The sequence below is a fragment of the Cucurbita pepo genome, chromosome 8 (genome assembly GCF_057944985.1).
Source record: "Cucurbita pepo subsp. pepo isolate OVF chromosome 8, ASM5794498v1, whole genome shotgun sequence".
NCBI classification, from domain to species: domain Eukaryota; kingdom Viridiplantae; phylum Streptophyta; class Magnoliopsida; order Cucurbitales; family Cucurbitaceae; genus Cucurbita; species Cucurbita pepo.
The window spans coordinates 562444-579683 of record NC_141805.1 but is presented as its reverse complement, the minus strand read 5'-3'; the positions used below and the strand labels follow the sequence as shown (position 1 = coordinate 579683).

At 39.9% G+C, this 17240-nt stretch overlaps 2 protein-coding genes across 9 annotated transcripts; both read left to right on the top strand.

Moving 5' to 3' along the window:
- Positions 1-1474: 1474 nt before the first annotated feature.
- On the top strand, positions 1475-5571 carry LOC111799573 (uncharacterized). 2 transcript variants are annotated; one of them, XM_087126456.1, is made up of 4 exons: positions 1475-3257; positions 3728-4330; positions 4364-5115; positions 5206-5571. In XM_087126456.1, exons 1-3 carry the CDS (start codon positions 1610-1612, stop codon positions 5086-5088), a joined length of 2976 nt encoding a protein of 991 aa, XP_086982582.1. In that variant the 5' UTR covers positions 1475-1609; the 3' UTR covers positions 5089-5115; positions 5206-5571. The 2 variants fall into 2 exon arrangements, with proteins under 2 accessions (XP_086982582.1, XP_023538719.2); XM_023682951.2 differs by having other exon boundaries at positions 3728-5115.
- A 3386-nt stretch (positions 5572-8957) lies between these two features.
- On the top strand, positions 8958-16802 carry LOC111799571 (clathrin interactor EPSIN 3). Of its 7 annotated transcripts, none has more exons than XM_087126295.1 (16): positions 8993-9147; positions 9269-9413; positions 9531-9564; positions 10707-10793; positions 10902-10953; positions 11487-11566; positions 11649-11727; positions 11871-11954; positions 12065-12210; positions 12489-12821; positions 12975-13016; positions 13110-13205; positions 13298-13452; positions 14036-14178; positions 15093-15930; positions 16045-16802. In XM_087126295.1, the coding sequence occupies exons 4-16, from the start codon at positions 10759-10761 to the stop codon at positions 16461-16463; spliced, it is 2502 nt and encodes an 833-aa protein (XP_086982421.1). In that variant the 5' UTR covers positions 8993-9147; positions 9269-9413; positions 9531-9564; positions 10707-10758; the 3' UTR covers positions 16464-16802. The 7 variants fall into 7 exon arrangements, with proteins under 7 accessions (XP_023538715.2, XP_086982421.1, XP_086982420.1 ...); XM_087126294.1 differs by having other exon boundaries at positions 9481-9564; XM_023682947.2 differs by having other exon boundaries at positions 8958-9070; positions 9269-9564.
- The last annotated feature ends 438 nt before the right edge of the window (positions 16803-17240 follow it).

The following is a 17240-nucleotide window of genomic DNA, read 5'->3' as shown; positions in this document are numbered from 1 at the left end:
CACTAATATTATGGGGTTGTACTTTTTTTTAATTATTATTATTTTATTTTTTACAAAGAATATAAGAAAAGTAAAAGAACATTAGTGGTGGGTAGAAGGGGAAAAATGGAATTTACTATTATTATTATTTTCTTTTTCCTTTTTTTAATGTTAACCCCACCAAGCCACGTGCTTCAATTTGGTAAGTCATTTGATTTATCTCTATTATTTGTGAATTATATTATTTTTTAATTTTATTTCGTATTTAGTAAAAAATGTTATTTCTATGATCCCAATTTAAATTAATTAAAATAAATTTTAAAAAATAAATAGTCATAATTTGTAAAAATTCAAAAGAATAATAATTTGAAAAGTAAAGTAATTATCTGGAAAGTGGTCCATAAAATTATTTGAATTATAAAATTTTTAATTATAAATTTAAGACAGTGGAGTAAAAGTGGTAGTGAGAATTATTCCAAATCAGGAAACGAAAATAATTAAAAATTACTAAAAAACCATTACCGAGTTCAAAACATCTATCATTTATGTTGCCATTCTCGTCTTTCTATCTTTAATATACCGTCGAAATCTAAATACCTAGAAGTTAGTCATAGCTTAAATTATCGAAACGTAGGGTTTCACGCTCAGAATAGCTGCCATCTTCAATGTCGACTCTATCTTTTACCAATCTCGATTTCCATTTCTCACTGACGATGTCTCATCATCCAGCTATCTCTATACTTTAACTCAACGTTTTCACGTCGATAGTTTCAAAGCCAACATTGAGGCAATACACACCGAATGAGTGTCATACTAATACCGAGGGTTAAAAGAGAGAATGCTAATGAAATTTGAACGTGAATCTTAACTTAGTCCTATTTCATTAGTTGTTCTCTCATTCTCCATTATTTTTGGTCGCACTTATATATATTTAAAAATTTATAGAAAATTATTATTTTTATTTTAAAGAATTAATATATATATATATATAGTATTAAAAAAAATTAAAATTTAGGAATCCAGACACAAAGGAATGGAGGGCATAAACAGCCTAAATAATGCCACCCAGCAAAACTCCAAAATTTTTTCCTTTTTTTGTTAAATTATTTTTAAAAAATCCATTGAATAATTTATTTTTTGAAAAAATAATGCATTTGCTACACATATATATAAAGAGATTTGATCCAATGGTTTGAATTGTGCCATGTATTGTCCCACTGTGAAATCCCCACCGTTCATCTTGTGGGCGACTAAGCAAGTGAACAAGGGAAGAAAGGATTAAGATAGTATAATTGAAATTAAAATGTTTAATTAAAGTTAAATTAGGTAAATAAAAAGGGAATTAGTTATGGATTTAAATTATAAAATTAAGAACGCCAGCTTGCAAAAATAAAAATAAAAGAGAAACTAATGAATTAATCAAAAGAGAAACTACTTGGAATTGGGGCCTTTATGTGATTATAAATATACTTTACTTTCATGCAATTCTAACACAATCACTAACGGAAACCAAAACGGTTTCTCTCTCCTTCTCTCTTTCTCTCTCTTCTTCACTTTCCCGAGAAAATATCCGAGAAAATCCGGGAAAATTGGCTTGACAAAGAGAGGTGTGTTTTCTCTCCACCCACCCATGAAGATCCACCGTGGCGACCCCTCTTGGGGTCGTCTTTGCCCTCAATTTGCCATGGCATTGGCCGTGCTTCTTCTTTCTGCTAATGTAGGATTGGTTGCCGGTGATGCCTACGTGTATGCTTCTCCTCCACCGCCGTCTTACGAGTATAAGTCGCCGCCGCCACCGACTTACTCTCCTCCTCCGGTTTATGAGTACAAATCTCCACCACCACCGTCTCCGTCTCCTCCTCCACCGTACTACTACAAATCTCCACCGCCTCCTGTCTACTCTCCACCTCCACCGTACTATTATAAGTCTCCTCCACCACCATCGCCCTCGCCTCCACCACCGTATTACTACAAGTCCCCACCACCACCATCGCCATCTCCTCCTCCGCCATACTACTACAAATCTCCTCCACCTCCGGTGTATTCTCCTCCTCCACCGTACTATTACAAGTCTCCACCACCTCCGGTGTATTCTCCTCCTCCACCCTACTACTACAAATCTCCACCACCTCCGGTGTATTCTCCTCCACCGGTTTATTCCTACAAATCTCCACCACCACCAACTTACTCGCCACCACCAGTGTACTACTCTCCACCGAAGCCCTACACGCCGCCACCAGTTTATTATTCTCCTCCACCAAAGGTGTACACTCCACCCTACTACTCACCACCAAAATACTCGCCGCCACCGGTTTACTACTCTCCACCACCTAAGGCGTACACTCCACCCTACTACTCACCACCAAAATACTCACCGCCACCGGTTTACTACTCTCCACCACCGAAGTCATACACTCCACCCTACTATTCTCCACCAAAATACTCGCCACCACCGGTGTACTACTCTCCACCGCCGAAGTCGTACACTCCACCCTACTACTCTCCACCAAAATACTCGCCACCACCGGTGTACTACTCTCCACCACCGAAGTCGTACACTCCACCCTACTACTCACCACCAAAATACTCGCCGCCACCGGTTTACTACTCTCCACCACCTAAGGCGTACACTCCACCCTACTACTCACCACCAAAATACTCACCGCCACCGGTTTACTACTCTCCACCACCGAAGTCATACACTCCACCCTACTATTCTCCACCAAAATACTCGCCACCACCGGTGTACTACTCTCCACCGCCGAAGTCGTACACTCCACCCTACTACTCACCACCAAAATACTCGCCACCACCGGTGTACTACTCTCCACCACCGAAGTCGTACACTCCACCCTACTACTCACCACCAAAATACTCGCCTCCACCGGTTTACTACTCTCCACCACCAAAATCTTACACTCCACCCTACTACTCACCACCAACTTACTCGCCACCACCAGTTTACTACTCTCCACCACCAAAGGCTTATACTCCACCTTACTACTCCCCACCAAAATACTCGTCACCACCGGTTTACTACTCACCACCACCACCAGTTTATTACTCGCCACCACCAAAGGCTTACACTCCACCCTACTACTCACCACCAAAATACTCGCCACCACCGGTTTACTACCCTCCAACACCAAAGCCCTACACTCCACCATACTACCCGCCACACCACCACTTAGTTTTCAAGGTGGTCGGAAAAGTCTATTGTATCCGATGCTATGACTGGGCCTACCCCGAAAAATCACACGACAAGAAGCACCTTAAAGGTAATTTCCAAATTAATTTTCATTAATCAATTTCATCAAATTCAAATTCCTTTTTTTTTTCTTCAAAACCAATCTTTAATTTCTATATTTTTTATTTTTAATATCAATTTATTGAATACCTTGCTTTTAAATTTGGTTACCTTCAAAACCAAGTCAAAAATTGAAGATCTTTCTATCAAACCCCACAAACAAAAAGACATACTTTAATTGATTAATGCAATTTTTATTTTAAAAATTTTTAAAATTCATATTTACGAATTTGCCCTCCCACCATGGGAGAATAAAAGGGTATCACTATCCATGTGGATGTTATCATTGCCTCAATTATTTCACATCAATACCCAATATAGTACATATTTAATAAACATTATTTATTAAAGTAGGGAAATAGCGGTAGGAGTTTGTAGAGTAAAATAAAGCTAGAACGGTGTCGTTTTCTAATTATTTATTTATTTATTTATTTATTGTAGGAGCTGTTGTGGAAGTTAGTTGCAAGGCAGGAAAGGAAGAGGTAGTAGCTTATGGAAAGACTAAGAGCAATGGCAAATATAGCATTGAAGTTAAGGGATTTGACTATGCTAAATATGGAGGCAAGGCTTGCAAGGCTAAGCTCCATGCACCCCCGAAGGGCTCGCCGTGCAACATCCCGACCAACCTTCACTGGGGCAAGGTCGGTGCCATTTTGAAGGTTAAGTCCAAGACTAAATACGAGGTCGTGCTGTACGCCAAGCCTTTTGCTTATGCTCCAAAGAAGCCCTACCATGAGTGCATAAAGCCTAAGCCTTACTATCCACCTCCCTACGTCTACAAGTCACCACCACCTCCTGTCTACTCTCCTCCCCCGGTGTACTATTACAAATCGCCTCCTCCTCCCGTCTACTCTCCTCCCCCAGTGTACTATTACAAGTCACCACCACCTCCAGTGTACTCTCCTCCTCCAGTATACTACTACAAGTCACCACCTCCTCCAGTGTACTCTCCTCCTCCACCGTACTATTACAAGTCACCACCACCTCCAGTCTACTCTCCTCCTCCACCGTACTACTACAAGTCACCTCCTCCTCCAGTCTACTCTCCTCCCCCGCCGTACTACTACAAGTCACCACCTCCTCCTCCACCGTACTACTACAAGTCACCACCACCTCCAGTGTACTCTCCTCCTCCACCATACTACTACAAGTCACCTCCTCCTCCAGTGTACTCTCCTCCTCCACCGTATTACTACAAGTCACCACCACCTCCAGTGTACTCTCCTCCTCCACCGTACTACTACAAGTCACCCCCACCACCCGTCTACTCTCCTCCTCCAGTGTACTACTACAAGTCACCACCTCCACCAGTCTACTCTCCTCCCCCGCCATACTACTACAAGTCACCACCACCTCCAGTGTACTCTCCTCCCCCACCGTACTACTACAAGTCACCACCACCTCCAGTCTACTCTCCTCCCCCACCGTACTACTACAAATCACCACCTCCTCCCGTCTACTCTCCTCCTCCACCGTACTACTACAAGTCACCACCTCCTCCAGTCTACTCTCCACCCCCACCATACTACTACAAGTCACCACCTCCTCCCGTCTACTCTCCTCCCCCGCCATACTACTACAAGTCACCCCCACCTCCGGTCTACTCTCCTCCTCCACCATACTACTACAAGTCCCCACCACCACCATCTCCATCACCTCCTCCACCATACTATTACAAATCTCCTCCCCCTCCTTCACCTTCTCCTCCTCCCCCGTACTATTACAAATCTCCCCCACCACCCGTGAAATCACCACCCCCCGTTTACATTTACGCATCGCCGCCGCCACCTCCACCATATTAAGCTCTAAAAAAGTTCAACCCCAATCTTGTAAGTAAATCAACCTTCCCAACTCATCAACTTTCATTTCCCCATCAAATTTCTCCCACAATTCTAATGATCTTATTAACATTTCCACAGGTTTTCTTTTCAATAGCGGAATAAATAAAGGCTTCATTAATGAAATAGTTAAAGGTGGAGAATTCAGCCCATTGAATAATAAGGATCCATTCGCAAGAACACATCACCATTCAAACACTCATAGATTGGACCAGATTGCATGTTCTTCCCTTGTTGCTATCTTCCATATCATCTTATTAAGTGGCTTCAAGGGCTCAATACGCATCAATGGCAGCGCTTGGAAATTGCAGAAGATTATTGATTGTTTGTGATTTTAAATAGTGAAGCCTTTTGTTATTTGTTTAAATTATCTCATTTGTGAATAGATTAAGTGCGCATTTGTGTTAAGATTTGGGATTTTGTGTTTACTTTGGGTTATTTATTTCATTATGGTGTCTATTTCTTTTCTCTTTCATCCATTTCCAAATCTTTTACTATTAAAGTTTGATGTTTGACCGTTCATCTAACCACTCAAGTTGTCTGGTTTTGTGGGAAGACATTGAATTGTCGTACAAGGTTGCGTTGTTGGGGACAACCCATGATTCATATGTCCAATACTATCATTGTGCATGGAGTTGGAGTGGCTTTCAAGTCATATCTATAAATAATTTAAAAAATATAAGACATGGGTCTTTGCTGGGATTGGGATTGAAATAGGAAGTAGGGACGTTGTGATGTTCCACATTGGTTGGGGAGGAAAACAAACCACCATTTATAAGGGCGTGGAAACCTTCTCCTAACACACGCGTTTTAAAGCCTTAAGGGGGAGACGAAAGGGAAAACCCAAAGAGGACAATATCTGCTAGCGGTGGATCTGGGTCGTTACAAATGGTATCAGAGTCAGACACAGACGATGTGCTAGCCTTCTCGCTGTTCTCCAAAGGGGGTAGACACGAGGCGGTGTGCCAGTAAGGTCGCTGGTCCCAAAGGGGGTGGATTTGGGGGCTGTCCCACATCGATTGGAGGAAGGAAAGAGTGCCAATGAGGACGTTGGGACCCGAGAGAGAGTGGATTGTGATGTCCCACATTGGTTGGAGAGGAGAACAAACCACCATTTAGAGTGTGGAAACCTTCCCCTAGCCGCGTTTTAAAGCCTTGAGGGGAAGGTGAAAGGGAAAGCCCAAAAAGGACAATATATGCTAAATGTGGATCTGGGTCGTTATAGACGTAGATGGAGAAGCCTTTTTTAGCTAACCATTCTTGAAGCAGCGACGAACTATTCTTCGAAGTTTCATCCTTATCTTGATTCGTTGTCGTTTGACAATTATTTTGTTAATAAAAACATCATTTTCCGACCCTTAATCTCATAAATACGAGAAATAAAACGAAAAAGTTCTAATCTTTTTTTTAAACCTAATACCTAACAATATTGAATGATATCAAATGATTGAACCTAACATGTGAATGGAAGAAAAAATGAACAAAAGTTGATATATAAATAAAGGGATGGTTGATTTGAGAAGCAAAATAAGGAAAAGTCAAACAAAATTTAAAATATATGAAATGCATTAACTTGGAGTTAAGTCATTTTGATAAGAACACATGTTTGCTCGAAGTTTGTGGGGCAGGTACTCTCATAGCTGGATCTAACTCGGTTTCGTTGAACGTAGCTTAAGTTATTATTGATAATATATTTAAATTGGTTAAATGACGATGAATTATCATATTAAGATACCAATATGAACATAACTCAACTGATTTAAAAAATTGATAATTTGGTTACGAGAAATAATTCAATAATTGCATATTAAAAAAATTTGTAATGTCTTTTTCTTGTCAATTTGTTTGAACAATTGTTTTGAGTAAAAAATGAGAGAAAAAAGTCACTAAGGGTATTTTAGACATTTCACATCAAAGGTGGCCATATAAAAATTACAATATGTTGTTTTCTTGCTAGCCTGGTGAGCATTACAATTTTTGTATTGTCAATATATTTTATTTATATTTATTTTTTATTTTACAAAAAATAAATAATTTGAACCGTTCTTAAAGAGCTTTTCTTTTCGACTTTACTTTTAGAAGCACTGATTCATGTTGATTTGTAGGGGACCGTCCCCATTTTTAGAAGCACTTCAAGTCAAGCATGTAACGGGATCATGTCATACAAAAATGTTGGGATCATCAGGTGTCGAATCCAAATTCTAAATTCTGATATGAATCATGGGCATTGAGTGTTATACATCCCGAACATGTTTTACTTGTTTCCAAAGCATCGTTTATGTTTTTAAACTATAAAATCGTTGTTTTTAATTAACGGTTTCGATAGGTACGTCGTTACATTATTGTTTTAGAAAAAATTGAATCAAAATAATGATTCGGTTGGTTTTAGGTGTGGGAAAAGAGCATAAGTTTTGCCCCTAACTTCCAAAAGTAGGTGTACTAGTTCTAAACTTTTCGTTTTTTAAATCTTTTCCTTGATTCTATGGTCAAGATTAGAGTGCTCGTCTCTAACTACGAGAGTATTATCTTCCCTAATTTGTCTATTGAAATTTGATCATCTTGACACCTGTTCGTTGTCGATCTTTTAAGTAGAAAACGAGGATACCTGCAAAATTTCAAATAGCTTGACTTGCTCGTGTCTAATATTGTTTCGTGAATGGGCCTTTTAATAGAATCAAATAGAAGGGCTAAAAGGGCTTCTTGTTTGGGCTCTTCAAGCCAAACCTTCATCCCCTTCATAATAGAACTTAGTCCAAATTCTGATATCTATTGGCACATTTGTGGGCTATTTTTAGAGCCTATTTATGATAGTTTTGAAGTTTAATCGATGACTTTCACACATTTATTTGTTGAATTTGTATGAATTATCAAATATTTTCAAAAAAAATTCTGGATAGAGTTGAATAATTGATGGAAAAAAGAGCGAAGAAATCGAGTCCTTATCAAACAAGACCCACTTGGGCGAGGAGGAGACTATCGACGCCAAGGAAAAGTACTTTCGAGCTCATAATTGTGGATATTGTAACGGGGATGATTAACTATAATATCCCTGATCCACCGTTAGCAGATATTATCCGTTGTGACTTGTTTCGTATTTGTCGGTCCTACAGTTTTTAAATGCGTCTATTAGGGAGAGGTTTCCACACCTTTATAAGGAATGTTTCGTTCCACTCTCCAGCTGAATGGGTGGATTGTGAGATCTCACATTCGTTGGAGATGGAAACGAAGCATTCCTTTTAAGTGCGTAGAAATCTCTCCTTAGTAGACATGTTTTAAACCTGTGAAGCTAACAATAATAAGTAACAGGCTAAAAACAAACGGTATTTGCTAGTGGTGGGCTTGAGCTGTTACATTAACACACAAACATCAATTTTTCTTCTCTTATCCTAAATCTTGCATTTTTCTTATGAGATTTTCATCGAGATTTACATTTGATTTGTGAAACACGAGTAAGTAAAACTCTTTTTATCTTAGGAATTGACGTAGCTCGTTAGATTGGTTGAGAATCGCTCGAATACATCCACTAAAATTGAATATGAATATAATTTTTGGTTGCATTTTGCAGAAACTGAATAATGATAATGATACAAAATATGTTGAATCATGATCTTGTTGTGCTAAACTGTGATTCTTTGTCCTTTTAGGATCACTTTTTTACTCTAAAGTGATGATTTTTATACTTTATACCTTACTTTTTCTTTATTCTTTAAATCTTTTCTTCTCACTCACCAAATTCCTGAGCACAACTCTATCAATTTTACTTTTTTATATCAAATCTTTTATCTTTGGATTCAATGATGCATTCATTGCCATTTATTACTTCAACAACTTCAAATAAATTTAGTAAGAATTCAGTAGGAGAAGATATATATGTATATGTATATGTATATGTATATGTATATATTGGATGAGCTTTGAAGGTGGGAAGAAAATGTAGAATGATGAGGTGAGTTGACCATGGATGGACGTGAGATGCAAGGTTGATTACTATGTGGAAGTTGAAATTTTAATACAATAAAACAAGTATGAGTTTGATTTTTGAGAACCCATTTGGGTTTTGGCTTTTATGATTCGCTGCGTGTAGCTGTGCTACTTGCGCTGTCTTCTCCTAATTTTTTTCCCATTTCTCCTCTCTCTCTCTCAGATTCTCAACAGCGAGGAACAGAGACGAATCCCTCTCTTTCCTCTTCTATTCTTTCCAGCTTCGAGCGAATTCCGGGATCGTCTTCTTTCAATCCTCAGATCGGGCTTCTGCTTTCAAATCCACTTACCGCAGTCGATTCAATCAGGTGCCCACTTGTTCGATTCGGTTCGATTCGATTCAATCTAGGTTTTAGCTGTTGGGTTTTGATTCAGATCTACTTCACCTCTCTTGTTCTTCGATTTCTGGTTGGCTACTCAAACAGTTCATTCGGCTACCTCTTTTGCGTCCTTAGTCTTGTAAGATTCTTCTTCTCCCACGCTTTTCCGTTGTTTCCGATATCATCTCGTTTTCTTTGTTCTTAGATTGTTGATTTTGCAAGAGCCTTTTCCCAGATTTTCCCCCCGATAATTGCTTTGAACATGTGAAATTTCTGGTAATAATTGTGTCGTATAGGATCTTTTCCCCCCTTTTCTAGCTGGGTTTATCTGATTTGTCGTAATTTTTTTATTTTTGTTTCATTGGTTATAGATCTGTTGGTTCTGTATTCGTATTGAGATTATTACTTTAGCAGCTGGTTGTGAATACCTTGATGGGGAAGATTCATTTAATTTTCCGGTTGTTGTGTAAATCGGTCAAGCATTTAGCCACCTCCCAGTTCAGATCCTTTACATTGCTGATTAAGACATTGTTTATTAATAATAGGGCTTAGAATAAGAACATTAGCTCAAAAGTGGGTGCGTTAGTTGCAGGGGAGTGAGGTTGTGAGATCCCACATTGGTTGGGGAGGAGAACGAAGTATTCTCTATAAGGGTGTGGAAATCTCTCCCTAGCAAACGCGTTTTAAAAACCTTGAGGGGAAGCCTGGAAGGGAAAGCCGAAAGAGGATAATATCTAGCCTAGTGGTGGGTTTGGGCCGTTAGAGAGGCAGGTCCATAACATGTTAAGAGTTGGACTTCTTGAATCATGAGCAACTTTTGTTGTTGAGGAAGGTGGAAGGTCTTATCTTGTTAGGTGAAATGTTGTTTCCAAGTGGTGCAATGTGGACAGGTTAGGTGTAGAGAATTTGACAAGAACCTTACCCTCCTAGCTTAGTGTTCGTTACACTTTCGTTTAGAGCTTGACACTTTGTGGTTGGATTCTTGTGAGCTAATATGGTTGTCACCAGGTTAGATGGGTAACGGCTACATTTCCGAAAGCTGTCGTCCATTGTAATCTTCCATACGACATTCATTTGCAGCACGGAATGTAGCCAATTTCATCCACTTTTTCACCTAATCAGATCACAACCATTGATGTATAGCCCAATTATCATCTTATTCGTATTGCTATATTTCTTCTCAAGTTTGAACTTTTACGTATTATATATTTAATATTGGGATCGTTTTGTATGTGTGTAATTACTGCATAGACTAACAAGAGCTTCCATTTGATTCAACAGCGGAACTAGGGGCGCTTCTGCTTGTTTCTGTAATTGATAATTACCAGCTAGGATGAAGAAGGCCTTCGATCAAACTGTTAGGGACTTGTAAGCTATATTCTTGCCCTGTCAAAATTCATTTTTATTCATTGATCATGTAAATTTAACTTTATGCATTAGGTTTTCCTAATAGGATCCCTCTATCTTTTATTGCAGAAAGCGAGAGGTCAATAAGACCGTGCTCAAAATTCCGAAAATAGAGCAGAAGGTATGCCTTTCAGTTCCTCTGTTTCCATTATTTTCTTCCCGCCCTGAAGTGATCTTGTCTAGATTCAAGTATTTATTTGTTTCTTTTAAGGAAAGAAAGTGTTTAGGTTCGTTTATCACTCATGTTCTCGATGATAGCCCTTAGGTGAAATAGAAATGTGAGATCTCACATTGGTTGAAGAGGGGAAAGAAGCATTTCTTATAAGGGTGTGAAAACCTCTCCCTAGCAGATGTGTTTTAAAACCTTGAGGGGAAGCCCAGAAGGGAAAGCCTAAAGAGGACAATATCTGCTAGCGGTGTGCTTGGGCTGTTACAAGAAACGTAATTGATGCACAATTTTTAGGGGAGCGAAGAAATTTCTTAGCTATGGATGCTACATGACATAATTAACCAAAAGAGTTAGACTGTGATATTGTGATTTTAGACTTCTCGAAATTCTATAAGAAAACTTTGTAGTAAGGGTTTTATGCACGCGAACTTATATGGAACGCTGTTTTTACCTTCTTTTTTTTTTTTTTTTTTTTTTTTTTTCAGGTTTTGGATGCCACTAGCAACGAGCCTTGGGGTCCTCATGGATCACTTCTTGCAGATATAGCACAGGCAACTCGAAATTAGTAAGCATAGGCTTGCTTTTGTAGATGCTTTTAGATTGAATATTCTACACCAGGGGAGAACTTATTCCAAATGTCCATGCAGTCATGAATATCAAATGATTATGGGAGTAATCTGGAAGCGGATTAACGATACTGGCAAGAATTGGAGGCATGTTTACAAGGTTAGCCGTTTTCCCTTTTTGTTTCCACTTTTAGGATTATTGTACTTCGACGATTTAAAGAACTTAACCTTTCCATTTTGATACGGAAGCTCTTTATGCATTCCTAGTCCTTATATTCCTACCCAAACTTGTATCTTTCTCAGGGTTTGACCGTTTTGGAGTACTTGGTGGGTCATGGGTCGGAGCGTGTCATAGATGACATCAGAGAACATGTCTATCAGATATCGGTACGTTTCTCTTTCTCAATTCACTTTGACAGCTATAACTACTCAGCTCTCTGATCTTCCTGAAATGTGATTACTCTCTCTTGATTCATCGGGCATCTTTTGTACGACAGACCTTATCTAATTTTCAATACATTGACTCGAGCGGGAGGGATCAGGGTAACAATGTTAGAAAGAAATCGCAAAATCTTGTTGCCCTTGTAAATGATAAAGAGAGGATTGTTGAGGTCAGACAGAAAGCTGCTGCTAATAAGGACAAGTGAGTCTGCTCTCGACGTTCGGTTAATTTATATATTTGTCGATTCTTCGTTCTTTTCATTTTTCTTGGTTCGTCTCTATTTATTGCGCTAGTATTCTTATTTATTAGTGCCAATTCATCATTTCAGACCCTCAGGTTATTTCGTTTTATTTACTCACAATTTTTCGTTTTATTTACTCACAATTATGTTGCATAGAAATGTTCTTTAAGCTTTCATGGAATAGTTTTAAAAACTTAATTACTACTACTGTTCTTATGACTTTCATGATGCTACATAGGTTTCACAGTGCAGCATCTATGGGCAGTATGTATAGACCAAGTGCAGGAGCATATGACGACCGCTATGAAGGAAGATACGGAAGCCGTGATGGAGACAGAAATGTCGATTCTTATGGGAGGGAAAGAGAATATGGTTTTAGAGATGATCGTTCTGGTGGAAATGAGGATTCATATGGTCGTGATTATGAAGACCGCTATAATAGAGATGGTTATAGGGATGATGATTATCGAGGAAGAAGCCGAAGCGTTGATGACTATCAGTATGGTTCAAGAAGCCGAAGCTCTGACAGAAATGGAGAACGTACATATGACGATGGTCAAGTTTCTTCTCGGTATGCGCATGCTGCAGATATAATATGCTGATGTTATATTAGTAAAGTCCATTATATATTTTTTGACAGTATGAAGTTTGATATATGTATAATTTTCCTGGAAAGCGCTTATTTTCTTAGCTCTCATTTCTTTGCCTCTTGTGTTTCTTGCAGCAACAACGATACTAGAGCGAACGAACCATCTCGGGATGAAAGGTTAGTTTTTAATCATTTAATTTCATTGTTCGTTTTATATTTATCCGATGAGGAAGCGGTTTAGTGGCACTGTTAATTTTGAATTTTTCATAGGCCGCTTGAACGTAAATTTTCGGAACAGAATATTGGTGCTCCACCTAGTTACGAAGAAGTTGTGACTGAATCTGAAAGCAATGTGCAAAGTCAAAGGTGCTAATTTTGTTCCGAAAATATGACCGTTACTTTTTTTCTTTCGTCTTGTTCGCCCGTTCATTCATTTGGGATATTGTATCTATAAGCAGAGATGTTGAAGCTCCACCGACTGCTGCTCCGAGAGCGTTTCCCCCACCCACATCCAGTACTCAAAGCCAGCTAACTAGTCATGGAACTGCTGCATCCCCACCTACCCAGGGGCTTGATGGTTCTGATGAATTCGATCCTCGTGGTTCAGTTCCAGGTATGGGAGGCACCTGATTTTCTATGCCGCACCTCATCGTTACTTATTGTAAAAAGGGTTAGATTGCAATGGGCACTTCCATCCATGAGCTTCTTAGCCCTACTCTGACAAGTGCCTCTAGACAGACACTTTACCGAGTCATAGAGGTTCATTCAGGGGCGAGGTTACGAAGCGAATAAGCTTCACCGTCCGGTCACTGGCTTTGATACCATTTGTAACAGCCTAAGCCCACTGCTAGCAGGTATTGTCCTCCTTGGGGGCTTGGGCTATTACAAATGGTATCAGAGCTAAACACCGGATGGTATGCCACTAAGGATAGGAGAATGAAGCATTCCTTATAAGGGATGGATGGATTGTGATCCCACATTGGTTGGATAAGGGGAACGAAACATTGGGTGTTGAAACTTCTCCTTAATAGACGCATTTTAAAACCGTGAGGCTGACGGTGATGCATAACAGACCAAAATAGACAATATCTACTAGCGGTGGGCTTGAGCTGTTACAAATTGTACTTCCGTTAGTACTTTCTTTTGATATTTATTTGTACTTTGCACTTAATATCTCTTTCCATCTCTTATTTCAGCTGCTCCACCTGCCACAAGCAATTTAGAGACAAATTTATTAGACTCCTTGGCCTTAGTGCCTGTTGGGCCAGTAACATCAACTGCAGACTATGAGGGTCATGTTCAGACAAGCTCTGCTGTGGGATACCATGCTCAAAATCAGGTAATATTGAGGCATTGAAATGATTTTGAACTGATCTCTGTTTTGCTCATGTCATGCTTATGTATGCAATTCTCTCGCTCTCATGAACTCATGATTTGCTGTTTTCTCATCACTTTTATTCGTGGCATTGCTGAGTGCATGTTATACCTGGTTTTGGTAGATATAGCTTTGTGAGACCCCACGTCGATTGTAGAGAGGAACGGAGTATTCCTTATAAGGGTGTGGAAACCTCTCCCTAGTAGACGCGTTTTAAAACCTTGAGGGGATGCTTGAAAGGAAAAGTCCAAAGAGGGCAATATCTGCTAACGGTGGACTTGGGTTGTTACAAATGGTATTAGAGTCAGATACCGAGCAGTGTGCCAACGAGGACGTCAGGCCTCCAAGGGGGATGGATTGTGAGACCCTACATCAGTTGGAGAGGGGAATAAAACATTCCTTATAAGGGTGTGGAAACCTCTTCCTAGCAGACGTGTTTTAAAACCTTGAGGAGAAACCGGAAGGGAAAACCCAAAGAGGACAATATTTGCTAGTAGTGAGCTTGGGCTATTACAAATGGTATTAGAGCTAGACACAGAGCGGCGTGCCAGCGAGGACGTTAGGCCCCTAAGTGGGGTGGATTGTGAGATCCCACATCGGTTGGAGAGGGAAATGAAACATTCCTTATAAGGGGTGGAAACCTCTCCCTAGCTAACACGTTCTAAAACCTTTAAGAAAAACCCAGATGGAAAACCCCAAAGAGGACATATCTGCTAGCGGTGGACTTGGACTGTTACAAGCTAACTAAGTAAAGAAATTTCAGATTTCTCGGATCTAAATTTAATTTGGGCCGACTCTTACCTTGTAAAGTTGGATTGTAGATCAATTACTTTTTACTGGCAGAGATTGATATTTTTCAACTTATTATGCTCACACAGACTTTCGAAGACGCATTCGGTGACTCGCCTTTTAAAGCCATTTCTTCCTCTGATGTCCAAGATCAAGCACATGTCCAGCATGGGGAATCATTTTCTGTAGCAACTTATTCCACACCGAACATCCCCGTTCAACCCCAACCGAATTTTCCGCAGCCTCGTGAAGAGTCTCTGCAACATCAAAATATTGGTGTACTAGCTGATCTCCTTCCTCCTCCTGAACCTTTACCTGCTGTTGTTTCACAGCCTGCATTCACAGTATCAAACAGCCAACAAGCTGTATCTGGCTTGCCTGCACAGCCAAATTCTAATAACTTGGGGACTTATCAGCAACATGGAAACGTAGCTCCCGTAAATTTTCAAAATCCAACAGAACCCGGGAGAGAGTTTAACAACGGGATGTTCATGGTTCCGGGAAGTGCACCGACACAGGTCAATTCATATATGGCTCCTCCAAATGCTGGACCTAGTACACATCCCAACAATTTTGGATATTCTCAGGATGGTTCGGTAGCTCCCACGAGTTCTCATGTCGCACTTCAAACTACTCAACCGCCTGCTCAGCTTCCTAGTGGGAACTTCAATCCGCCACATGCCTCTGTAGCTCCAGTAGCTTCTCAACTGTCTTACCAAGCCCCTAATTTTCCTGTTAACGTATCTAACCCTGATGTTATGGGTAGTTTTCAAGCAGGAAACTATACATCCATGGCTTCCCAGCAAATTCCTCCATCTGGATCGCTTTCAAATGCATCTCAACCTTCAAAGAACAAGTTCGAGACCAAGTCTACAGTATGGACCGACACATTAAACCGAGGGCTTGTCAATTTAAACATATCTGGACGTGAGTTTCCCCCTCGATTTCATTACATCACTTCGACTTACTGGATTGTTTTGAAAAAACACATCGTAGTTCTTCCTTGTTCATCTTTTTGAATCATAAATTCTCCATGTGCAGCTAAAACAAACCCATTGGCGGATATTGGTGTTGATTTTGAAGCCCTCAATAGGAAAGAGAAGAGGATGGAGAAGCCTAGTACAGCTCCAGCGATATCTACCATTAACATGGGCAAAGCTATGGGATCTGGTTCCGGGATTGGCCGAGCTGGTGCGAGTGCACTAAGGCCACCTCCAAACGCAATGTCGGGTCCGGGAATGGGAATGGGTATGAACCCCAATCCTGGCATGGGCATGGGTATGAGAGGAGGATATGGAGGCATGAATCAACCCATGGGTGGCATGGGGATGAATATGGGTATGGCACAACACGGAATCCAGATGCAGCAGCCTCGAGCGAACATGCCTGGTGCATACAACCCGATGATGGGTGCTGGTGGCTACGCCCCTCAACAGCCACCGTACGGCGGCTACCGATGATATCAGACATATTATTAGAGTTGTGGAAGAGGCTCTGCTTGTTTATCAGGTTGTAAGATTAGATAGAACACAGCATTAAATATTGGAAGGTCTGCATCCAACCCAAGATTTTCTTATTTGAAGCTATGTTTTCCCCTGAAAGAAGGCCTCGCCTTCATTGTTTTCTACCATCTCGTATTAGTCATTTTTTTTGTGGGTTGAGTTCTGCTTTGAATTTTGTGTGTATTCAATGAGGTCAAAATCTTTTTCTCATCATTTTCCTTGCACGTTCTTGTGATTGTATATTTTGATTGAATACCAAAAGTAAAGAATAAGATACATTGGTCAAAGTTTGTCTCATTCATATTTCAGTTGTTTTAGTATACACATGATATTAGACTCAGTGATAGGCTTGGATCTCTTCTAGGGTATCACTAGTCTTTAACGACTCAAACCCACCGTTAGCAGATATTGTCCTCTCTGAGCTTTCCTCCAAAGTTCTTAAAACACTTAGGGATCTTAAAACACTTAGGGAGGTTTTCACACTCTAATAATGATTGTTCTCCTCCCAATTGATGTGGGATAAAAAAAAAGCTCGTTTTTTTGTTTTTTCTTTTCAAGATATCGCTTAAAGATGGTTATAAACTTAAAAATTCATAAGGCTAAAATTTAAGACCATTACACAAGAAAGAATCCACACGAATCAATGGAAAAGTACATCATTGGACACAAAACATTTTAAAACTTGACCCATTTATTCAATAAAAAAAAAATGTTTCAAAAGTTCTTTTTTTCTCC

Excerpts from the sequence above, each read along its gene's own strand:
- LOC111799573 (XM_023682951.2), top strand. The coding sequence starts at position 1,610 with ATGAAGATCCACCGTGGCGACCCCTCTTGGGGTCGTCTTTGCCCTCAA. Across the intron at positions 3,258-3,727 it reads CGACAAGAAGCACCTTAAAG|GAGCTGTTGTGGAAGTTAGT; the intron begins GTAATTTCCAAA and ends TATTTATTGTAG.
- LOC111799571 (XM_023682947.2), top strand. The coding sequence starts at position 10,759 with ATGAAGAAGGCCTTCGATCAAACTGTTAGGGACTT. Across the intron at positions 10,794-10,901 it reads GATCAAACTGTTAGGGACTT|AAAGCGAGAGGTCAATAAGA; the intron begins GTAAGCTATATT and ends CTTTTATTGCAG. Across the intron at positions 13,453-14,035 it reads TCCTCGTGGTTCAGTTCCAG|CTGCTCCACCTGCCACAAGC; the intron begins GTATGGGAGGCA and ends CTCTTATTTCAG.